Source organism: Tetranychus urticae, chromosome 1 (assembly GCF_039701765.1).
Source record: "Tetranychus urticae isolate SD_2017Ah chromosome 1, NJAU_TeUrti_SD_1.0, whole genome shotgun sequence".
Lineage (NCBI taxonomy): Eukaryota > Metazoa > Arthropoda > Arachnida > Trombidiformes > Tetranychidae > Tetranychus > Tetranychus urticae.
The window spans coordinates 22,538,389-22,563,821 of NC_142958.1; the positions used below are offsets into that span (position 1 = coordinate 22,538,389).

Sequence of the window (25,433 nt, forward strand, 5' to 3'; positions counted from 1 at the left end):
ATTTATTACAAATTACAATTTAATGGATTAGTGACATCGCATAAAAATTAGGATAAAAAGTTAACTCTACTTTCCCTCCATTATTGTAAGATATATTTTGTTTATTGTTTGTATAGAAACATGTGACTAAAAGGTTCATGGACCTTATAATCATTACAAATACATTATATTAAGCATCAAGATTGATTCTTCTCATTTCATTTTAGTTTCAATTTTCATTTTCATCCAATCAAAGGGACTAATTAATTTACAATCGCTCTATCTACATGGATTATTCATTTTTGTTTCATATTCTCTGCTCATCATTTTTAGTCCTAGAAAAATTATTGGTCATTATTATTGTTATTATTATCATTATTGGTCAAACCGTTTGATCACACATCACAGGTTTGAATTTGAGAAATCTTGCTTATATTAATGTTCACTCTCATTCACTAATTGCTGTTGGTCTAATTAAAATCAGTTTGGAAAACAACGAAAGAGCAACATCGATGTCAATGACGCAAAACGTGGTTTTGTTTTTTTTAATTCACATCTGAAAAACACAATCAGCTATGTTAAACTCTTACAGAATTTAATTAGTAACTCATGTAAATCACTTCATCACATGAACAATGGTAATAATAATAATAATTAAATTAATAAAACATGTCAATCAATCAATCAATCATTCATTCATTCATTCAATTTGTTGGTGAAGTATGATTTGGCAGTAAAGAATAGAGTGGGTGACATGTACATAATTTCTGTAAATTTGAAGACAAAAAACTGGCCAATAAATTTAAAATCACATATCTTGAGCTTTTTCCGATGGAACTACAACAAACAATTTTTGCAATGTTATTGTTATTTGGTCTGTAAGTAAGAAAAGAAAAAGTGAAATTTAGTAATTTTGTTGATTCCATTGAATTCAATAATTTTCCAGAACATATTCACAGGGCTGAGATGCTGATTCTCGCTTTCATGTGAAATGTTGACTCGAAAATTATGTAAAAGATAAAAACTCTCAACTCTACGGCTTAAGCTATTAATTTTGATAGATTTCAAATCAATGGCGGTAAAGCTTGATGTAGTTGACAGTTTAAACTATCCATAGAAGCTATTAACTTACAGATGAATCTTTGGAAAAATAATGGTTTATTTTTCCATGCAATGAATAACAGGTAAACAGGTACACCTGATAATATCATAATCAGACCAAAACCTGTTGATACTGGGTCTTCAATGATAGGTACAACAATGATAAATACGGTGGCAGCAATGTAAAGTATTGGATAAAATAATGGTACTTTGATGGGTCGAGCAAGATCAGGACGCTTCCATCTTAAATAAGGTACGCAGACTACAGCTAACCCGATAGCAAGCCAAGTAGAGAAGCCAACATAATCCATTAGAGCATAAATATCTTTAAATAAGAGGTAAACCAATGAAAGTAAACACATTGCTATCACAGCAGGAACCGGTGTATGATGTTTAACTTGTATCATTGATAATAATTGAGGCATTTGATTATATTCAGCGCCTGAATAAAATAATCTGCAAGTAAAAAAGAGAAAAAAAACAATTAGAAAAACTAGTTACATTATGGTAAACGTGAAATAGTTCATTAACTCTCAAAAAATTATAAATTCAAATTGTGTAAAAATTTATGTCTAAATAAATTAAGTACTGAGTTAACTTTATAGTCAGAGGTTCAGTCTCTCAATCCACCCACAATCTGAAGTTTATAAAATCATGTTAGTTTGCAAGACAAACCTTGAAGATGTAAAGAGGATTCCATTGACTCCACCAAAGGTTGACATTGCAACAAAAACTGGCATAGTGTAGGCTAAAAGACTGGATACTTTTTCAGCGTAAGTCTAGAGACATGGGAAAACAATAGATATTAACAATTAATTTAGGTTGGTGATGAAAATGTTAATTTAAGAAAGATGATTATCTAATTTAACGTACCACAGCAACAGCATTAGAGGCCAACAGCTCAGGAACGGAAAGCGTCGAGTGAAATGCAACAATTGTCATGGTGTAAACAACAGTAACCAAAATACATGAGATGTAAATTGCTTTTGGTAGATTCCTAAGATCATTACGGAGAACATCGTGGGCAAATGAATGAAAATTCAGGGAGGAAAGATAAAAATGAGCAAGAAAAGGTAAAAAAGCGAATTAAAAATCATTAATCAAACCAATGTTTGACAATTAAGCCTCAAGGAGCGGATGTTAAACCATTCTAGACACTAGGATTATCACATGTAATATCAAGGTTACTAATTTTGCCATCTCGTGTTTAATTTTGCAAACAATTTTACATTAAAATAAGTATAATTTTGTTTATCATTTCCAATCAACTGAACACCTTAATTGTTTCCAAACAAACAATTAGCTGCATTAATAGCAGTGATAATGATGATGATCAGCATCATAATTACGTTGATTATCATCATCGCTATCGATCAGTGAAGACAAATGAAAGTTTAATGGTTACAGTTATAGAAGCTTAACTTATTGAGAAAATATTAAACACATCAAATTAACTCTGGTGCACTTTGATGATATTTAATCATGATGTAAATCTTGAATGTTGGAATTAGATTAATGAGAATTAATGTCTGCACTTTCCCAATAATGATAGCCATTTGATTTCCTATCGAGCTGAGTAGGTGTTTGTAAAGCACAAAGATTGTGAATTTAAATCAATGATGACGATGATTTAACAAAACATTGTATTAATAAATAACTAACTACGTAAATAAATAAATAATAATGATTAAGATGGTATAATCATTTTGATAAAATATATTGAGCTTTCATCTGAGGTTAACAGGTAAAAGAAAAGGTTGCCAATATCAAGTTTGAATGTTCCGTAGACAACGTTAATCATCTTCTGTGTAGGTTGGTAGATAAACCCAATTTATTCAATTCCTGACATTGTCAATATCTCATGAATTAACATGACCATTCAATTGTGATCAATTACATTGTTATAAAGCTCTAATGTCGAGAGGAATTATGTTATTTAAAATGAAAGGTTTACCATTTCATGATATTTTTGGGTTAACTTTCAATTGAATATTAGGTAATGAATATTAAAAGATTAACTTCAGAATTGAATTTACCAAGAATTCAGAGTTTAATATTTAAATAACATTGAAAGACAAATTAATGTCATTTTAAACAAACCATTTGCTGGTAATCAATTTGACTGGAAACATTATTGTTACAATTAATTTTAATGTGACTTAAAAAAGCAACATTCATAAATATCGCTGAAATAATTGTTCAATTTAATTGATTTTTTCACTCAATTGCTGGGAAAATTAAATTCAAAGTTATTTGACACTTTTATTCAATTAAATGATAGCAATTCAATAAATTAACTCGAGAGTAAACAGTGTTTACAATTAAAGGATAAATGTATAGCTAAGCATGTAAACTGGGCAAAAAAGGCTGATTAAATTAATTTATTTCTTAATTTATATTTTATCTGATGTCTTAATTTGTTTCAATTATAATAATAATGGATGAAAGAAACAAAAAAGCTAATAAAATCACTTGAAGAGTGGCAAAGCAACAGATAGTTGAACAAAAAGTAAGTTGAAAGCAATTTGTCAGCTTGTTCAAGAATCTCTCAGGTTGTTCAGTTTCAATGTATATTCAACCATAATTGGCATCATTTGATTTCAGTACATCTTAACCTGAAAAAGATCAAGATTCTTGAAGAATCATGAAGCCAGAATCGATCAATAATCAATACAATGAACCAACAAGCTCCATGGTAACTGGTTAAATAAGTGTATATTGATTACTGACAATGTTATTGACAATTCATCTCAATGATGGTTCACCGGTTATAATCAAATAGTTTCTAATTTAAATCAACAGAATAGACTAAATCAAGTCAACAAAATTCAAAATGATCAAACAGTTAAACCTAAAAAGATGTAAGTAAACCCAAACAGCTGTGACAAAAAACTGGTTAAATGTCAACAGGTTAAAAAGGTTAGTTTGGGTTGATTGTATTTCCGAGTGCAACCAAGACTGATAAGTTGTTTATGTTAATTGCTGAATTATTTCAATAAGATTAAGCTTAACAATTGGTAGTCATGGAAATTACATTATCATTATGTTATATGTAAATAAAATTGGTATCAATAAAAATACTAAACATTTTTGTACTTAGCATAACAGTAGACTTGGATTGATAGCTAAAATTGTTTCAACTGTATTTAGGTGAACATCGTTATAACCCTCAAGTTAATCATCATCATTCAAAGATCTATCAACATGTTATTTAACCTGAAAGCACAAGAAATATGGAAACAAATACTCGATAGTTTAAGATGAATTTAAGATAGATAATCTTTTGATTGATCGCCCATTTCAAGGTATATCTTACCCAAACTGGTGATGATTCTGGAATCAAATCATTATTTTACTGACAGCTCTAAAGGTTTAATTAACATTTGAAAATCATTAGCTTTTCCTTTCACGGCAAACTCAATTTCTTAAGGTGTGATCTAACTATTGAATGTTCATTTTCATTTCATCTTTTTTTATGGTTTCAATTGCCAATCAACTAACATTTGAAATTAAAACTCAAGCAAAACCTTTGCAAAAAATGTCATCTCATAAATAAATTACATGACAAAAAATAGCTTTACATTTTCTGGTTTTAACCAAAATTTGAAACACCTAACTCAATGTTTAAATTATTACCAGTTAATGTTTAAAAAATTGTTGACTAAGATTGTTGATTGTTACTTGAGTCAAAAGTTGGTTACAATTGAGATTTGAATGGTTGACTTTCCGTAAAATCTTGGTTCATCAAGTGTTGTCTAGTAAAGTATGGAAATAATCACAATTTGATCAAATTAACAACCTGATTTCAGGCTAATTGAGTGTTAACATATTAACAATTTATCGACTTCACAATAAACCAATTGCAACAAGAATTGGCGATAAAAATGCTTATTAAGTGCAAAACTCGTTATGTGTTAATCATTAGCTAAGACACTAATCAAACAGTTATTACCAGACAATTTATTCACGTTATTTCATTGTTATTTCATGGAAAGAAATAATTATGAAAATATGTTTGTCCATTGAAGAAGACTCATTGTTATGAATGAAATGTAGAGTAAAAGGTTTCAATAATTTTACAATTGCTTGTTGGAAAGGTTATTAATGTTGACAATCGTCACAATCGTTATCACACAAACACACTTGAAATGATCGGCAAACTGATCAAGATCAACCAAGATCAGTTGAGTGTAAAGTGAACAACAAAAGCTAACCTCTCAATTATACCGCAATCAAACCATTGAGTTATAAATGGCAAATCATTAAAATGTTAAAAGGTTTGATATTTCAACGATGATGTAAAGGTTTGAAACAGATAAATTGTCGCAGTGATATCTGATGATTGATTTACGAATATGTTGGGTTGACGAAAATGAATATTGAATGATGTTCATGGGTAAACCAGAGTTGATTGAACTAAAAGGCTTTGCTCCAATTTAAGGGTCATTTTCGTCTATCAGGATATAACATTACGAGCCGAGAGTGCTAACAAATGTTAATTATGGCAATAAAAAAATTAAATTTGACTTACTTATGGGGTTCCTTAAGCTCCTCAATGACAAAATTAAGATAATTCCTGTAAATATAAAAAAACAAAAGGGAATAAATTAATCCAATTGATGGTGGGGAAATCAAGGAAAAAAGAGGATTCAATTGTTGATAATGGAAAGTGAATAATGTTCAAAGGACCGGCAACCAAAGAAACAAATAGGAGAGGGAAAAATGAGGATAAACATCTTAATAATATAACTCTTAAAACAATCAAATGGTAACCTTTTCCAATTGTTGGATCAAGTGACGCAAGATCATCTTGTGATTGAATAAATTCTGAGAAAATCAGATGAAAAAAATTCAAGCAAGGGAAATAAACTTCATAATAGTATCACATGAAAGGTTTATCTATAAATAGAAAAATATGTAAATGAAGAGGACAACACAAAAAGTAACAACATTAGAGTTAATGAAATCACAATTCACTTTTTTTGTCGGTTTGTAGTAGATCAGGTTAACTAGCTAATAAATCAAGAACATTTAAACCAATGTAACCCAAAAGAGGGTTCACTTTTGATCGATATTTTGGGTTAAACTGCATAAATAGACAGTTAGGTTTATCAGGTTTTTTTTTGTTGTTGATAGTTTTTGCTGTTGGTAAATGCTTTTCCTTTGAAACATTATATGGTTATAAGAAGGGAAAAGGAAGGAAGGAAGAATAAGGATGATGATGCTGATAATGATGAGGCTTCCATTTATCGCAAAAACCGTAAGTTATTTTGGATAAAGTAAAAGGTTAATAATATTGAACTGATGACACTTAAATAAACACATTTACCTAAATCAAAGGATTGACCGTTTCGTTTGATAAAAACGATAGATGGCGATCTAATAGATTTTTTGCGATAAATAAAAGGCTTCTTTTAGGGATTAATTGTTTGTTTTTTTTTGTATCAATATCTTACCATCCATTGTATGCAAATAAACCAGAATAAAAAGAAGCTGCTATCTTCGTAATTTTGGTCTCCGAGTTATCAAAATTGTAATGTTCAGTGTGACCAAGAGATATTTGGTAGATTCCAGTTCCTATGATAAATGCTAAAGCCAATAGTTTGCCATAGGTGAAAAAATCTTGGACTCGTGTTGACCATTTGACGTCCCAGCAGTTAACAAATGTAAGTAGCCCTGTTTGTTTAATTGAATGACAAATTATCATTAGTATTATTAATGTGTGTTCTACTCATGTTTTTTCGCATGTTAATAAATTAACCGTATTTCTCAATAGTATTGTTTGTTACAAGATCTAACAGTCAACTGATGATTTCTTCTTATTTCTAAACTTAGATTTGCAGATGATGATGCTTAGGAGTAAAGTGGAAGATGGTGAAGATGAGAAAAAAAGATGAGCTACGTTTTCATTTAATATGGCAAAGTGTACTTTAGCTAGCCTGAAAACGTGAATCTCTCAATGGGAAACAAGCTTTGGCTTAAGCAGGCATATTTCATTCATTTTCCTGGTTTAACTAATAATAACTTGAGTGTGAACGTTCATTAGCATTATTTTTTCGTACAACAGACTGTGAAAAATAATTCAGAGACTAAGGAAACAATCCAAGCAACATTACGAGCCATAGCCAGGGATCTGCAGTTTTCTTGTTCTACCTTGACCAATATTAACTATTTATATTGTGTCTTTAAATATAACAAAATGGTTCATTTGGTATAATTATTATTACAATGATAATTACCGATGCATACAACAGCAAGGTAACCAGTTGCTGCCTCCGGTGGATCACAATCAGGAAATAATGGCTTCAAAATATAGATGGCAAAGGTTCTGGCAACAATTGCTTGTGAACATGGTCTCACAATTATACACTCTACCCATAAACGAAGGAAGCCCATGAAGGAACCAAATGATTCCATTATATAAGCATAATCAGCACCACTTTTGGTAATCATGCAACCCAATTCAGCAAAACAATAGGCACCAATTAATGAATAAATACCACATGCGACCCAAACCACCAGCGATAACCCCACTGATCCAGTTGATTTGAGGACTCCTTTTGGTGATACAAATATTCCTGATCCAATTATACTTCCAACAATAACAGTACATCCATTCAAAAGGGACATTTTAGGCTTAAGGCAAACAATATCATCAGACATTTTGCTCGAACCTTTAACACCATTCAATGGTTCATTAACACTGCTGGGTGAGCTTTTAATTCCCTCCTCAACATTTTCTGCTGTTGGAATTGGACTGTATTCCTTTGTTTCGGACATGGTGAGTTATTTTAATTTAATTACGAAATGTTACACTTGAACAAAAAACACAATAATTCAAAAAACAAACGGTGAAAGGTGAAGAGGAAAAAAAGAGAGATTGATAAAGAAAGATATAAGGAGCACGCACAAAAAAATTGGTTAATTATTACGAGGAATGATGAAATTGTGAATGAGTTGTTACAAAATATATTTGATTAACGTTGTTCAATCTCTTATTTTGCATGTTCAATATATTAATTGCTTATTATTACCTTTTTTTACAGTTGAACCGTATTTGCGTTAACATTCACCATTCACATTGGTGAATGAAGATGCTGGTGGTTTGATGACGAATTAATCAACATGGAAAGAGAGAGTGTGTCTGGGTGAGAAGGTCTGTGTGTTTATGAGTGGGTGAGAGAGAGAGATAGAGAGAGAAAGGGAGATAAAAAGATGAAAGGAGAGAGTGGAAGGAGGGAAGGTGATGTAAAAAAAATGAAGATGAAGAAGATGATCAACAATGAAGCAAATGGTAAAAGGCAAAGGTTTAAAAGTGCGAAGTGAAATTCAGTGAAATCTAAATGAGATAGGCAGAAAGAGAAAAAGAAAGAGGTTTAGGATGATCAGGATGATTAGGAAGACAGATAGATAGTCAAAATTTAGGCAGACTCAGAGCTATTGGCTTCCTTGGGTAAGGTAAGTTTCAAGAGGAAACTTCAGACAGACTCATTTAGCTTTTCATGCTTTAGCTTTTTTGCTTGTTATTTTTGATAATGATGATGATGATAATACACATATATTCGAGTATCACAGATGATGATGATCAGTAAGAAAGGTGTGTAAGTTTGAGGCTCTCCCGATGTAACATTTATAATCAATATAACCATTAAAAAAAGCAATCGGAATAACAATCACAACTCTCTTAATTAGAATCAACAATAGAAGTCATTTCTCCTTTCCTTTTCTTCACAAACATTTATAATCGTTTCCCAATACTTTTCCAATAGTCATCGATGCTGAGTTAAGATTCTGGTTTTTAAAATTCATTTCAGTCAGACCTTTTTTTTCATCATCACTATAACCAGCAGCGAAGCTATAAAATTATCGGTCACAATTTAACCACAATCAACATGGGACTTCCTACACTTTTCAAGTCTGGTTTTATATGTCACTTTTTGCTTTACCATCGACAATTTGGTTGGTATTTCAGCTAACTTCTTGGTTGAGGGGAATTGAGAGATAATTTTCCCTTTTCGGTAACATTTAGATTAATTACATTGGATTGCATCTTAAATTATGGTCAGATTAAGTCTTATTTACAAGTTAATCTTTACATTGTGAAATAATCAAAATGAAAAAAATGCAATTTTTTCCATTAAACTAAACCTTACTGATTCAATGTTCACCTTGAATTCACTTCAATTTTGCTGCTGTTTTTTTTGATTGCATTGACTTTGTGAATTTGTCACAATCAAACATGATTTGAAACATACTCATCATCACATGGTTAATTGGAAGTATCTACAGTCTGACAATTAGTCTAACAATAAGTCACATTGCTCGTCAATTAGTAAATTAAATATACTTACATTTTTATTCAATAATGTCTCGACTTTCCCTTATGTTTACCTTTTCAGCGAAACCGAAATATAAACCAAATAGACACCTAAGTCAAACACTCTTACTATTCATTATTTGTATTGTTACAATGGCTTAATTGTTGTATAATTTAGTAAATTTTATCAGCTGTAGGGCTCAATATCCTTTCTTTTGATGATTAACTTGTATACTAATATTAGTTTAGATTATTCAATGTTTATTTTACTTTTTTATTGTCATGATAAACGCTTTGAACATTATCAAATTGATTGGTATTACCAATGGTTGCACAATGTTCATTAAAACTATCATAATTGTTATTAATAAAGTACAAGAATTTATCTAAATTGTGATCAACCATGAAATTGGATACAAAGTTAACTCTCAGCTTAGCAAGTTAATTATTTTTCAAAGTTCAAATTATCATTCTTTGATTGATAAAAAATGTTGAAATCTCGGTGATTTGCAATAAAGAAATTTCGAAACTGATGGTTCTTTTTTCAGGAAGTTAATCTTTAAAATTATTTAACAATTAATATTAGATTCATGTTAAATTGTTGTCTCTGTAAATGATTTTCTTGAGCCGATAGTTGTTTCGATGGTCGATAGATTGAAATTATTTGGAAGCCTTGGTTTGGCGGTAAACTAGCAAATTTTCAATTTACCTTTTCTTTCAAGAGTATCATATGTTTAATTTTGCTTTTGGTTGTTTACTAATTATTTATTAAGTTATGTGATTTTGTTTATTGTTTTTGTTTATGTTCATGCAAAAACTTGTATCTAATGACGTCCTTTTCTATTCCTGCTTCTTGATAAATCATCTTTTAATTTAATTATTGTTTATGAATATCGTGTTCCTTGAAATAACTTGGAATAATGGAGAAAAATCCTGCCAATTCAAATGATCAGTCAATTGACTTCCACATAACTCCACATAAAATATCTATCACTTTACTGGGCACTATTTTATTTGCCAATCGATGTGAACTGCCTCAACGGGAAGTCGGACGGTTTTGTATCATCCTGATGAAATTAATCCTTGGTTTAGAGCTCAGTTATTCGCATTTAAGATCATTTCTGTTTAAATCAGGATTCAAAAAAGACTTGCTTCAAGTTTTTGAGGAAAAAATGGCCAATCTGGTTAATGAAGATGTTGGAGCAATCATTGATTTGGTAGGAAACACTAAGAATTTTGTAACTGCTGGACGTTCTGGTTTCTCAGCTCATGGTCTTTGTGAAATCAACAAAACTTCCATTTTGGGTCTATTTTTGAGAAAAATGTCTGTTTTTATGGATCGCTTGGACTTTATGGGGACGGCTCAAGTTTATGAGAATCTTCAAATATATTACAAGGAAGCTCAGAAGAAAGATATGGGTGAAACAGCTCATGGAGAAATGAGATATAAATTTAATAATCCAAGCAAACAGATAAGCCTTATCCAAATAAATGAGAAACAAGCGCTTTCACCCCTTGAACTCGTAAAACTCATTCAAAGTTGCTATCCACCTGGAAGACCTAATCCAACTCAACTGAAAAATCTTAAATCTACTTATTTTCTACAATATTTGAATTATCTTCGTCTTAATGAATATTCAGCAGCTCGAGATTTTCTTAATGCATATTTTGATGGTTATATTGATCAAGAATCGAGATGTTGGGCTGCTCTTAATCAAGCAATGTTTTATCTACATTTCAATCGACATCGCTTAGCCATGGCAAGTGTTATGGAATGTATATCAAGTTCACAAGAAGCAAATGACGAAAGATGTCTCGAGTTTGCTTTTCTTCTGATCGCCAAAATTATCATAAATCGGAAAGATCCAACTTATTCTGATGAAGATATTCTTAGATTTTTACATCACTTAAAAACTAAAGCAACCAGCTTGGATTTGCCTCATCTTTCAGCTATAGCGTGTCTCCATCTTGAGGCGCTTGTTGGTCCTACTTATGATTTAGATAGGATTTATACAATTGTTGACGATTCAGCAAATCCAGAAATATTAGCTGTTAGATATTCACTTCCAGAAATTCTCATGATGAGTTATGCAACACGAAGTGGTCAACATGCAACCCTTGGAGCAACTCATTTAACTCTACTTTATTCACAAGCTTTACTTGATTTGCATCTAGTTCAACATGTTGGCGATGGTTTAGTCTATCGTGTTAATGAAAACACTTGTATTGCCATTAGGAATATCGCCTTGCATCTATGGAGAAACTTGGGACATTACAATTTGGCTCGAGATATGATCACTTCATTGGCCGCAAATCTTTTTTCGTTTTATCAAACTAATACCAACTCAATATGGGAGCTTGCCTTAGCAGAAATCCAATTCGAACATTATTACCTGAAAGATGAATGGTCAAAAGCTGAAAATTATATAAAAAAGATTAGCCTCTATGATGAAACTGAAGCAGCACTACGATCAGCTGAGCTTTATCTGAAACAAAAAAGGCGTGATGAAGCTTTTACTATTTTGTCAGACCTCCAAAAATCACCAAAATATCACCAACTAACCCCTTATACTCAAACAAGAATAATGATTATGAAAGGAAATGTTTTAAATGACTTTGAAACTCTTTTTGAGGCTTTGGAAATTGTGCGAAAGTACAAATATGGTCTTTTAGAAACAAGATGTGTTCTTGAAATTGCTCGACTTGAGTACAAATTCGGCCAAAAAACCAAATCTCTGAGTCTTCTTCGTAGCGTCTTTATTACTGTCTTGGGATATGCTACCAGACGTGAAATTGCCTTCGCACATTATTTAGAAGCATTGAATTGTCGATCATTTGGTGATCTTGATTCCGCATTAGCCTCAAATGAAACCGCCATTTCTATATATCGCCAAATAGAAGACAGAGAATACTGTCGTAAAGCCTATTCACTTCATGCCCAGCTTTATAATGAGAAAAAAGATTATGAAAAAAGAAACTTTTATGCTCAACAAGTTAGAAAACTATTTTCAACGTGAAATTATTTTTTTTCTATACAAATTTCTGTAAAATCAATGTAAAAAATTAACAGAATTAAAACTTTCTGTACCTGTATTTGAACACTTTACAACTCTTCTATGCGAATTATAACGAATAATTTGAATAGTTATATCGATAATCGGGTCAGAAGAAAGCAAAACCGGTTTTCATTTCTTCTACCCGTTTTGAAAGAACCGGTTTTTGGGAAGATGACTACTATTGTGGAGTTTGGTGGAGCCAAAAAGTATAAAGAAAACCGATGAAATAGTTTCCTGAAAAACAAGTTTTGCTGTTGACCCATCGAAATAACTACATGTACATTCAAGGTAAGACATTCAACAACAATGAACCCGAAAGAGGGAGAGAGATGAAAAGAAGAAAAGAAAGATGGAAAAGAAGAGCTAAGGAGTGGGGTTGATTAGGAGGAGCAAGTGAATAGAAAGAAGAGAGAAGGAAAGAGAGAGAGAGAAATTAGTGAGCTCAGGCATGTTGGCGGGAGAGTTTTACCAAGAATTTAGTTGGTAATAATCATCATCATTTCCATCTTTCTTTCTTTGTCTCTGTGGGTTTCTTCATCTCCATTCATTTACGTTTTTTTTCTGTACTCTTTCATACCTCATCAACGTCATTTTTATCCCATACTGGACACTTTGACTGGATGAATGCGTTTCTAGACCATGTTCATGTTGAACTATTCATGACTAGATCCACATTCATCCAGGCAACCAATTGATTCAAACCCAAATTGGAATGAAGAAGCAACGAATGAAGTTTTATATGAAAGGTAACTACTAATGAAAGACATTCATACTCTATTAAATTTTCTCTATATCTGTTAACTCTTTATAAAGTGATTGAATTTAGTGACAAATCTACAAAACTCATTTTCTAAAATTCTCTAGGTTCCAGAAAGCTATGTTATTGGTTGGTCAAGAATTTCATACAAGAGTCAGTTATTATAGTAAAGTTTGGTATCCTGCTAAAAATATATAAAACAAGCTGTGAGCGATTGTAAAACTGTGCATCCCTCAGGAACAATAATTGATTTGAGTTTCAATGGAGGTGGACCATGGAAAGAGCATTTATTCGCCGTAGAAAAAGAAATGGACATTGTTGGAGAGATAAAATTCGCCATATTCCAAGATCTCAGCAAAGATTGGAGAGTGTGCTGTGTTCCTATATTCGCCAAATCGTTTACTCTGAGAACAACTCTTCATATTGAATGGCGAGGTTTAAGGGATGAAAAGTTGTCACAAGTTAGTGATATTCCTGATTGCATATTTGTCCATGCTACAGGTTTCATTGGTGGAGCTCGAACTAGAAAAGCATGTGCTAAAATGGCAGCAAAGACTCTAGATTCAGCAGCAAAGGAAGAGTCGAAAGAGTAAACATAGTATTCTCTTCCGAAGCGTTGTTGAGAGAACTTACTGGTGGCTCAAGCATATATTCAAGCTCAAAGATTCTAAGCTTGTTTCACGATTTGGACTCCAGTTCTTCACTTATTTGAATTGCTTCTGTCACAATTGTTTCTAATTTTGTGATTCAATTACTAACTACAGACTCAGAAGCCAAAATGTAGTTTCAGTCGTTTTACACATTTCGACACATCTGATATTACTGTAAGTACCAGATGAGGAGAATGCTGTAAAGACATAAAACGAATGATACTGACATTTATTATGATTTTTATGACGAACGAGATTAAAAATTGTTAAATATTTTATAATTAATCGACTATATTGTTTTAAAAAACTTTTAAACTTTTCCACCATGACTCGTTGGATAGCCAAGTTTTGTTTTGCGAGAAAATATTGATATAAATCATTATTTATAAAATCTCGTTTCAATCCTAGCAACTAGAGCAAACTCAGAAAAGGGAATAATTTTGCTAAATAACAATCTTGAGCTCTCAAATCTCAACACCTTTTTATCAATTAAATTCTAGGCTTTTTTCTTGTTTGGCTCTCGTGAGCTTGAAATACACGCTGTGTACATTTTAACCACTTGAACTGAATAAGCGAAACCGATTGAAATATAGATAAAACATTTCTAGATTGAGAGTAACCCAGCAAAAATAGCAATATATTTAGTACACGCCAATCGATAAGATATTGTCAGAACCAAAAGCGAATGTCACCAATTTTTACTGACGATTGTATGAGTTAGTCCTGTGAGTTGGGGACCAATAGCAGATTAAATGCTAGATTTTTCTTGTTTGGCCCTCGTGGACTTGAAAAAACTTGATAAGCGATGACGATTGAAATGTAGATAAACTATTGCTCGATTGAGGTAACTCAGCAAAAATAGCGATTAAATAATCATTTTTAATGAAAAATTTAATGACTCAGTTATGGCAACTCTTGGTTAACATTCAAAATAAAAAGGTAAATAAATAATACTTCAAGATTAACATTTGGTAGACTTCAATAAATCAAACATTGTGAGGCTCAAGGCGAATCAGTAAACAAACAAATGTCACCAATTTTTACTGACGATCGTTTGAGTTAGTCCTGTAAGTTGTGGACCAATCAATGGATTCATCTGAGCCATGTAAGTGAATAGCCAAAGTGCGTAACAGCTAACCGCAGTCATTATTACCATTGTTTGAATCACTCCTCTGTCAGATGATCTAGGTATAAACATAGGAACAACACCACCAATTGCGGCCCAAAAAGCTGTGAATATTACCAAAACAGCAACTGAGGCTCCCATTGTAAAACCTTTGACAACTGAAAAACTGAAGATACCAAAAATAATGGAATATTAACCAGATAAACGTAATAACAAATTTAAGATAAGCAAATAATTACACTTACCTTAAAACAATTGAAATAATAAATTGGAAATTTAACCACAGAAAATAACCTTGCAGATAAATAATCAGAGTTAAATGTATTAGGCCGATAAAAAACTTGTAAAGTAACCAAGGCTGCAAGATTTCAAACAACGCGCGATCTACAAAAAATTAAACTAACGTCAATATTTAATAAAGCCAAATAATTTAAATGTTATAATTTAATTCGGTCAATTTTCGTTTCCTAACAATAAAGAAACATATCTGTGTGCCATATGAAATTTAACATTGTCCTAACTCTGTAAAATTCTGAATTATAATCAATTAAATATAATTTCGTTTTTCATCTTTGATTACGCATTTTTCTGTTGCCTCACTTGTTACTCTCGAGACTAATAAGACATATTTCATAAGACCAATAACTATACCAAACTCTGAAATAAGTAAATTGTTCGTGATTTAGTTCTGTTTTTTGCCATACAGCAACTTGATTTGAATCCTTAGGTTGAACGCATGGAGATCTTCAACCCTTTTGTGACATCAAATGTTGAGATCGCGCTGAATTCAATAATGAAATCCCGAAACTGATGTTTTTATTTTCAGGAAGTAAATCTTTAAATTTATTTAACAATTAATTTTAGATTAATGTTAAATTGTGGCCTTTGTAAATGATTTTCTTGAGCCGATAGTTGTTTCGATGGTCGATAGATTTGTAAGCTCTAGTTTGGCGGTAAACTAGCAAATTTTTAATCTACCTTTTGTTTCATGAGTATCATATGTTTAATTTTGGATTTGGATGTTTACTAATTATTTATTAAGTTAAGTGATTTTGTTTATTGTTTTTGTTTATGTTCATGCCTAAAACTTGTATCTAATGACGTCCTTTTCTATTCCTGCTTCTTGACAACTCATCTTTTACGTTAATTATTCTTATGAATATCTCGATTTGGTAGAAAATAAGTAACTGCTGTACTTGACTTCTAATTTCTCAACTCATGGTCTTTGTGAATTAACAACTAATATTATTATTAATACTTGGGTATATTTTTGAGAAAATGTCGGTTTTGTGGATCGCTCGCACTTGATTGGGACAGCTCAAGTTTATGAGAATCTCCAAATATATCACAAGGAAGCTCAGAAGAAAGATATGAGTGGAACAGCTCATGGAGAAATGAGATACAAATTCACTGATAATAGATAATCATATAATACGATATAAATATTCGGAGGCGTTTGTTGGTCCTACAAGCGCCTCAAGATGGCGCTCCGTTAACTGAATCTCAAACAGGTGAAATAACAATTGTTTCAGCAAATCCAGAAATATTAGCTGTTAGATATTCACTTCCAGAAATTCTCATGATGAGTTATGCAACACGAAGTGGTCAACATGCAACCCTTGGAGCAACTCATTTAACTCTACTTTATTCACAAGCTTTACTTGATTTGCATCTAGTTCAACATGTTGGCGATGGTTTAGTCTATCGTGTTAATGAAAACACTTGTATTGCCATTAGGAATATCGCCTTGCATCTATGGAGAAACTTGGGACATTACAATTTGGCTCGAGATATGATCACTTCATTGGCCGCAAATCTTTTTTCGTTTTATCAAACTAATACCAACTCAATATGGGAGCTTGCCTTAGCAGAAATCCAATTCGAACATTATTACCTGAAAGATGAATGGTCAAAAGCTGAAAATTATATAAAAAAGATTAGCCTCTATGATGAAACTGAAGCAGCACTACGATCAGCTGAGCTTTATCTGAAACAAAAAAGGCGTGATGAAGCTTTTACTATTTGTCAGACCTCCTAAAGTCACCGCAATATCATCAAGGGGCTAGTTTCATACTCAATTCAAAATGATGATCATGCAAGGAAATGTTTTTGACTCTTTTGTGGAAACTCTTTTTTGAGGCTTTGGAAATGGTTCGAAAGTATAAATTTGGTCTTAAAATTGCTCTACCCGGATACAAATTTGGCCTGATAATTTAATCTCTAAGTCTTTATTACTGCCTTTGGACTGTCTACCCGACGTGAGATTGCTTTTGCACATTATCTAGAAGCAGCAAACAACAAGTAAGAAACGTAAAAATTAACAGAATTAAAACTTTCTGTACCTGTATTTGAACTCTTTACAACTCTTCTATGTGAATTATAACGAATAATTTGAATAGTTATATCGATGATCGGGTCAAAAGGAGGCAAAACCGGTTTTCATTTTTCTCCACGTTGTTTCTGGAAGAACCGGTTTTTGGGAAGATGACTACTATTGTGGAGTTTGGTGGAGCCAAAAAGTATAAAGAAAACCGATAAAAAAGTTACCTGAAAAACAAGTTTTTCTGTTGACCCATTCAAATAACTATGAAACAACAATGAACCCGAGAGGGAGAGAGTTGAAAAAAAGAAAAGAAAGATGGAAAAGAAGTGCTAAGGAGTGGAGTTATGAGGAGGAGCAAGCAAAGTGAGCAGAGAGCAGAGAGAAGAGAGAAGGAAAGAGAGAGAGAGAAATTAGTGAGCTCAGGCATGTTGGCGGGAGAGTTTTACCAAGAATTTAGTTGGTAATAATCATCATCATTTCCATCTTTCTTTCTTTGTCTCTGTGGGTTTCTTCATCTCCATTCATTTACGTTTTTTTTCTGTACTCTTTCATACCTCATCAACGTCATTTTTATCCCATACTGGACACTTTGACTGGATGAATGCGTTTCTAGACCATGTTCATGTTGAACTATTCATGACTAGATCCACATTCATCCAGACAGCCAATTGATTTTCAAGACCCTTATATTTTTGATACTATTTATGAATCATTTATTCAAGAAATTGACGCCATTGATAATGGAGTTAGTATATGTGAAGGTAAACCAAGATATACCATTAACTCTGATCTAAGCACACGTGTTGGTCATTCAAGACCAAATTGGAATGAAGAAGCAACGAATGAAGTTTTATATGAAAGGTAACTACTAATGAAAGCAATATACGTTATTAAATTTTCTCATAACTCTTTATGCAGTGATTGAATTTAGTGTAAATCTGCGATCTACAATTTTCTAAAATTCTCTAGGTTCCAGCAAGCTTTGGTTTTGGTTGGTCAGGAATTTCATACAAGAGTCAGTTATTATAGTAGAGTTTGGTATCCTCCTAAAAAATATGTACAAAAATTGATATTAATAATTTGGCGGAAGTACTAGTAGGTGATATTAAAATGTAGATAAAACATTGCTTGATTAAGAGCAGCCCAAAATCTAGATTCTTGTCCAATTCAACCAACAAAATATGCATTAAACAAACCTCGAGGTACTGAATATTGATATTTTAAATATTGGAGAAAATAAGCAGATTTAAGATTTTTCAGTTGAGTTGGATTAGGCCTTCCAGGTGGATAGCAACTTTGAATGAGTTTTACGAGTTCAAGGGGTGAAAGTGCATGCTTCTCATTTATTTGGATAAGGCTTATCTGTTTACTTGAACTAGTAAATGTATCTCTCATTTCTCCATGAGCTGTTTCAGCCAAATCTTTCTTCTGAGCTTCCTTGTAATAAATTTGAAGATTTCCATGCGTTCAACCTATGGATTCAAAAATAAGTTGCTGTATGGCAAAAAAACAGAACTAAATCACGAACAATTTACTTATTTTATAGTCTGGCATAGTTATTGGAAATATGTCTTATTAGTCTCGAGAGTAACAAGTGAGGAAACAGAAAAATTCAAAGATGAAAAACGAAAATATATTAAATGATGATAATCCAGAATTTTACAGAGTTAGGACAATGTTAAATTACATATGGCACACAAATACGTCCCTTTATTGTTAGAAAACGAAAATTGACCGAATTAAATTATAACATTTAAATTATTTGGCTTTATTAAATATTGACGTTAGTTTAATTTTTTGTAGATCGCGCGTTGTTTGAAATCTTGCAGCCTTGGTTACTTTACAAGTTTTATCGGCCTACTGCATTAAATGCAGTGCATTTAACTCTGATTATTTATCTGCAAGGTTATTTTCTGTGGTTAAATTTCCAATTTATTATTTCAATTGTTTTAAGGTAAGTGTAATTATTTGCTTATCTTAAATTTGTTATTACGTTTATCTGGTTAATATTCCATTATTTTTGGTATCTTCAGTTTTTCAGTTGTCAAAGGTTTTACAATGGGAGCCTCAGTTGCTGTTTTGGTAATATTCACAGCTTTTTGGGCCGCAATTGGTGGTGTTGTTCCTATGTTTATACCTAGATCATCTGACAGAGGAGTGATTCAAACAATGGTAATAATGACTGCGGTTAGCTGTTACGCACTTTGGCTATTCACTTACATGGCTCAGATGAATCCATTGATTGGTCCACAACTTACAGGACTAACTCAAACGATCGTCAGTAAAAATTGGTGACATTTTCTGGTTTGCTTTGATCTTCACAATGTTCGATTTATTCAAGTCTACCAAATGTATTGCTATTTATGCTGCGCTACCCTCAATCGAACAATTTTTATCTACATTTCAATAGGCATCGATTATCCAGTGCAAGTGTAATGTATTTCAAGTTCACGAGAGCCAAAGAAAAAAAAGTCCAATTGCTGTCCAATGATTCTTGGTGGATATTTTTTGAAAGTTTTTTAAAATAACATCAGCGATTAATTATATTTTACAATTTTGATCTTGTTTGTTATACAAATCTCATCTTTAATCATATTAAATGTCTATATCACAAAATTAGAGTCAATTGTGAAAAGCAGTAATTCAAATGCGTATAGAACTGACGTCCAGATCGTGAAACAGCTTAAAATCTTAATATGCTCGAACCATCAGTAAGTTCTCTTCATTAACGATTCGTAAGAGAATACTATGTTTACTCTTTCGACTCTTCCTTTGCTGCTAAATCTAGAGTTTTTACTGCCATTGCAACACAAGCTTCTCTAGTTCGAGCTCCACCAATGAAACCTGTAGCATGGACAAATATGCAATCAGGAATATCGCTAACTTGGGACAACTTTTCATCCCTTAAACCTCGCCATTCAATATGAAGAGGGGTTCTCAGAGTAAACGATTTGGCGAATATAGGAACACAGCACACTCTCCAATCTTTGCTGAGATCTTGGAATATGGCGAATTTTATCTCTCCGACAATGTCCATTTCTTTTTCCACGGCGAATAAATGCTCTTTCCATGGTAAACCTCCATTGAGACTTAAATCAATTATTGTTCCAGAGGGATGCACAGTTTTACGATCCCTCACAGCTTGTTTTACATATTTTTTAGCAGGATACCAAACTTTACTATAATAACTGACCCTTTCATGAAACTCCTGACCAACCAAGTCCATAGCTTTCTGGAATCTAGAAAATTTTAGGAAATGAATTTCGTTAGATTCATCAATAAATTCAATCACTTTTACAAAGAGTTAAGAGATTAAGAGAAAATTTAATAGAGTATATGTTGCTCTCATTAGTATTTACCTTTCATATAAAACTTCATTCGTAGATTCTTCATTCCAATGGGGTCTTAAATGACCAACACGTGTGCTTAGATCAGAGTTTATGGTATATCTTGGTTTACCTTCGCATATACTAACTCCATTATCAATGGCGTCAATTTCTTGAATAAATGATTCATAAATAGTATCAAAAAGTATATCAGTTTGATATTTATCTTCAGAATCGAATAGACCTTGTTGTTCTAATATGTTATTAATAATTGTACGTCCATAATGATAATAAACTAACCCAGCTGAACTTAGTTTTATATCAAATGGCTTTTGAGGATCCAATTTGTTCAAAGTAAAGTTGAAATCACGTTGGTGATGATCATATCGACATTTACTGTGATCATAAACACCACCAACATCCACTACAATATCACATTCTTCGATCACTTTTGGATCACGGGTTCTAATAATAGGCGAATCTTTATATTCCGGCAATTGTTTCAACAAGAAACAAGCTAAAACATCGTCACAATGAAATACGCCATTATGAGTACAGATTTTCTTTACTAAAGTTGATTGTTGCATTTTGCTTAGCAGATGAAAGTTGACTGATTTGGCAAATTTACCAAAAAACATCGAATACAAGGAACTTCTACTATTAAACTTTGTCAAGAGCTGATAATGTTTACAAAAACCCGTCAGCTCACTCTTCTCTCTCTCAGCTGTTCTCACTGGCTAAGCCGAAACAAATGTCCAATTGAATTAACTGGCGGTATTTTGAACTTGAATAATTAAAGATTTTATTGTAAAACTTTTGTATTGTTACATAATTATTTATGTGTTTCAACTTTTATCTGTATCAAATTAAGAAGATTTTATAACTTTAAATAAACGTTGATGTGATCAATATCAGAAATAAATTCCAGCCATTATTTACAAAAATTTAATGATAAGTTTCCGCATTCGATTAACTCTCTACACTTTTTTTCAGACGATTATAAAGCTCAGCAAACCAGAGTCAGTTTTTGGAGCTTATTCTTGTGTTTTATCCAATATATCGACAATTAATTCACAAATAAACAAAACCTTTATCCACTTTTATTGAAGTATTCAAGATATTATAAGGTCCCCGGAGCAAACTGGGGCAGTTTTATTGCATATATTTTCCAATAGAAAAATTGACTCAGAATTTATAAGCATGTGTCTCAAAATTAAAAAAATCTCAAAACGAAATCAGAAATAATCAGAAAGTTAAGATCATCGAATAAAATGAATAGATTATAATGGTAGCACATCAGGTTTCAGAATAGACTAGAATACTTTAAATTTGGCATTTGAACTTAAGTTACTACGAAAAAATTATAACATTTTAAGCTGTTAGATCTGATTCTGCTGATAAAGGTAAATGGTTATTGAAACACGAATCTTATGTGTTAAAATTAGGATGCATGATATTCGTTAGTCAATGAATGAGCTATGATTTTCTTTTAAGAGTCTTTCACATGTTATATTTCATAATGGAACCTAATGTTAAGTCAAAGAATGACAGTTATAAATGCTACCATTCTCGAGGTAATGAGGGTTAAAGTTTTAAGGCCAATGGCCAAAATCAAGAGAGCTGTCGACGAAGCAAGGAAGACGTTCAATCCTGGATGTGTACCATCGATTTTCACAGCCAAATAATAAGTTTTAGCTCTCTAAATCTTATCGTAATTGAAAGTGTTAGGTTTGATTGAAAATCGAACTTATCGGTTTTACATAAAATAGAGAGCTTTACTTCCCAGAATAATTGCATTTTCTGATTGTTCACGCAAAGATACGTCAGTTAAAAGCGCTTCATGCAAAAACCTAATTCCATAATGTAGCAAAACGCAACCTAAGTTTCAAATATGACCTCGTTTTTCTCGAAAACTGTTGATTCGGGAAACTTTTTAATAACTCTAATGGACTCAGTTTTTATGTCCCTTAAAGCCCACGAAGTTTTAAATTAGTAGAAAAAGTATTAGCTCTAACTATTAGCAGTAAATGAGTCTATTAAAACTATTAAGAGTCTATTATGTCTATTAAACATTTGCAAATGCAAGGAATAAGCTTTGTTTTACATCTAAAGCGATTTTAGTACTTTGTCTTTGAATTTAAAGCTTTTACTTTCGAGCCTCTCGACTTTTAGAGTTGCAAACTCTGTGGACTGTTAGAGACTTAAAAGCTAAGTCTATAAATCCTATCAAAAAGTTTCTCAGATCGATAGTTTACGAGAAAATCGAGATCAGATTTGAAACTTCGATCGCGTTTTGCTCCATTATGGAAGCAGATTATTTCATCAAACGCATATACAAGATGTAACTTTACTTGAATGACCAGAAAATGAAATTACTTTGAAAAATAAAGTTCCCTGTTTTATATAAAACCGATAAGTTCGATTTTTGGACAAACTGATCTATTTCAATGACCGAAAGACTTAGAGTGCTGAAACTTATTATTCGTTGCTGAAAATTGATGGCACACATCGAGGATCAAACGCTTTTTTCGATTTGTGAACAGTTCTCTTGATATTGGCCATTAGTCCTAAAATTTTAAACGTCATTATTTCGAGAATGGTAGCATCTACAAACACTATTCTTTGACTAAACATCAGGTATCGTTTCTGGCTAAGAGAACTCGAAATCTTTGACCATCAAAGATCCTACAAAAAGAGTTATAGCATTGTATTACTCATGATGTTTTATCTCATTCTTGATTTTTAAAGCTAAATAGTTTTTTAAACATAAATCTTATAATGAGTTAAAAGAACTTCATTATTAACATGTTAAATGAATAAGTTTAGATTTTCTTTAGCATTCACTCATATAATAATATAGCCCATAATGAAACCTAATGTTTGGTCAAAGAATTATGATTCTAGGGGCTACCATTCTCGAAATATTGACCCTCAAATTCTTCAGGTAAATGTCCAAAATAAAGAGAACTGTTCATAGATTGAAAAAAACGTTTGATCCTCGACGTTAACCATCGATTTTGAGTGGCGAATAATAAGTTTGAGCTTTCTAAGTCTTTCGGTCATTGATATAGATCAGTTTGTCTAAAAATCGAACTTATCGGTTTTATATAAAACAAGGAACTTTATTTTTCAGAATAATTGCATTGTCTGGTTGATCATAAAAAGGGAAATTAGTGAAATGTTTTTATATTATAAAATCTTCTTTGATGATTGAATAAAACGCAATCTAAGTTTCAAATTCGATCTCGATTTTCTCGGGGAATATCGATCTGAGGAAGTTTTTATTGACACTAATGGACTCAATTTGCATTTCACTGAAATTCACAAAAGTTTGAAATCAAAGACAAAGTACTAACTCATATTAGCAGTGAATTGATCTTTAAATGTTTTGACACTTGCAAATGCAAGTTATATATTTTATGCTGGATGCTATTAATAAAAAGTAAATTAGTCAACTAAAATTGCCATTAATGTATTGCCTGATAGTGAAGATCAGTATTCTAATAAAATTTCAGCAATTGATATCAGTTAATTACATATTTATGTCAATGCAAACCTTTGGAATCTTGACTTCTATGTTTCAATACTGCTTTAATATTTTATTTGCATTGTAACAAATTCATCCAAACCGATTTCAATATTTTGTCTTCGACTTTAAAGCTTTTGCTTTCAAGCCAAGAGTTGAACCCTTTGTGAGCTGTTAGAGACTTAAAAGCTAAGTCTATAAATCCTATCAAAAAGTTTCTCAGATCGATAGTTTACGAGAAAATCGAGATCAGATTTGAAACTTCGATCGCGTTTTGCTCCATTATGGAAGCAGATTATTTCATGCAACTTATTTTACTTTGTGTGGATTTTGACATTCAACCAGAAAATGTGATTATTTTAAGAAATAAAATTCCAAGTTTTCTGGAAAGCCAATAATTTCGATTTTCCGTTAAACCGAACGCATTGTTTGACCATGAGATTTAAAGAGCTGAAATTTGTTATTCGCCGATGAAAATGGGTGCTACATATCATGGAATATGTGGTTTTTTCATTTCATCGATAGTTCTCTTGATTTTGGCCATTGGCCTTAAAACTTTGAACCTCATTAATTCGAGAATGGTAGCCCCTAGCATCATAATTCTTTGCCCAAACATTAGGTCTTATTATGGGCTATATTATTATATGAGTGAATGCTAAAGAAAATCTAAACTTATTCATTTAGAGTGTTAATAATAAAATTCTTTAACACATTATAAGATTTGTGTTTAACAAACCATTTAGCTTTATAAATCAAGAATAAGATCTAACATCATAAGTAATATAATGCTATAACATTTTTGTATGATCTTTATTGATCAAAGATTTTGAGATATCCTAGCCCATAATGAAACCTAATGTTTAGTCAAAGAATTATGATTGTGAGTGCTACCATTCTCGAAACAATGAGGTCCAAAGTTGCAAGACCAATCGCTAAAATCAAGAGAACTGCCATTAGATTTTCAAAAACATTTGATCCATGATGTATATAATCAATTGTCACAGGTGAGTAATAAGTTTCAGCACTCTAAGTCTTTCGGTCATTGAAATAGATCAGTTTGTCCAAAAATCGAACTTATCGGTTTTATATAAAACAGGGAACTTTATTTTTCAAAGTAATTTCATTTTCTGGTCATTCAAGTAAAGTTACATCTTGTATATGCGTTTGATGAAATAATCTGCTTCCATAATGGAGCAAAACGCGATCGAAGTTTCAAATCTGATCTCGATTTTCTCGTAAACTATCGATCTGAGAAACTTTTTGATAGGATTT

General features: G+C 31.9%; 4 protein-coding genes and 2 long non-coding RNA genes across 10 annotated transcripts; 3 read left to right on the plus strand and 3 right to left on the minus strand.

The window, feature by feature from the left end:
- Positions 1–494: 494 nt before the first annotated feature.
- Positions 495–8,212, minus strand: LOC107362560 (Y+L amino acid transporter 2). The gene is made up of 8 exons (XM_015929653.3): positions 8,115–8,212; positions 7,320–7,895; positions 6,537–6,756; positions 5,612–5,656; positions 1,954–2,077; positions 1,756–1,859; positions 1,112–1,536; positions 495–855 (listed from the first exon to the last, which is right to left on the minus strand). The coding sequence occupies exons 2-8, from the start codon at positions 7,858–7,860 to the stop codon at positions 788–790; spliced, it is 1,527 nt and encodes a 508-aa protein (XP_015785139.1). The 5' UTR covers positions 7,861–7,895; positions 8,115–8,212; the 3' UTR covers positions 495–787.
- A 1,838-nt stretch (positions 8,213–10,050) lies between these two features.
- On the plus strand, positions 10,051–12,490 carry ida (anaphase promoting complex subunit 5 ida). The gene has a single exon (XM_015929687.3). The coding sequence runs from the start codon at positions 10,318–10,320 to the stop codon at positions 12,412–12,414; it is 2,097 nt and encodes a 698-aa protein (XP_015785173.1). The 5' UTR covers positions 10,051–10,317; the 3' UTR covers positions 12,415–12,490.
- A 407-nt stretch (positions 12,491–12,897) lies between these two features.
- Positions 12,898–14,141, plus strand: LOC112538895 (uncharacterized). Its single transcript, XR_003082307.2, has 2 exons — positions 12,898–13,199; positions 13,318–14,141. It is a non-coding gene; the product is annotated as an uncharacterized LOC112538895 (long non-coding RNA).
- A 578-nt stretch (positions 14,142–14,719) lies between these two features.
- Positions 14,720–15,299, minus strand: LOC107362591 (V-type proton ATPase subunit e 2-like). 2 transcript variants are annotated; one of them, XM_089266710.1, is made up of 2 exons: positions 15,232–15,299; positions 14,720–15,144 (listed from the first exon to the last, which is right to left on the minus strand). In XM_089266710.1, exon 2 carries the CDS (start codon positions 15,125–15,127, stop codon positions 14,891–14,893), a length of 237 nt encoding a protein of 78 aa, XP_089122836.1. In that variant the 5' UTR covers positions 15,128–15,144; positions 15,232–15,299; the 3' UTR covers positions 14,720–14,890. The 2 variants fall into 2 exon arrangements, with proteins under 2 accessions (XP_089122836.1, XP_089122835.1); XM_089266709.1 differs by having other exon boundaries at positions 14,720–15,152.
- Positions 15,300–16,048: 749 nt separating this feature from the next.
- Positions 16,049–19,930, plus strand: LOC112538894 (uncharacterized). 4 transcript variants are annotated; one of them, XR_016198101.1, is made up of 3 exons: positions 16,049–17,287; positions 17,386–19,263; positions 19,343–19,930. It is a non-coding gene; the product is annotated as an uncharacterized LOC112538894 (long non-coding RNA). The 4 variants fall into 4 exon arrangements; XR_016198104.1 differs by having other exon boundaries at positions 16,155–16,169; positions 19,113–19,263; XR_016198102.1 differs by having other exon boundaries at positions 17,103–18,170; positions 18,279–19,263.
- On the minus strand, positions 19,851–21,338 carry LOC107362590 (MYG1 protein). The gene is made up of 2 exons (XM_015929688.3): positions 20,669–21,338; positions 19,851–20,548 (listed from the first exon to the last, which is right to left on the minus strand). Exons 1-2 carry the CDS (start codon positions 21,271–21,273, stop codon positions 20,062–20,064), a joined length of 1,092 nt encoding a protein of 363 aa, XP_015785174.1. The 5' UTR covers positions 21,274–21,338; the 3' UTR covers positions 19,851–20,061.
- Between the last annotated feature and the right edge of the window lie 4,095 nt (positions 21,339–25,433).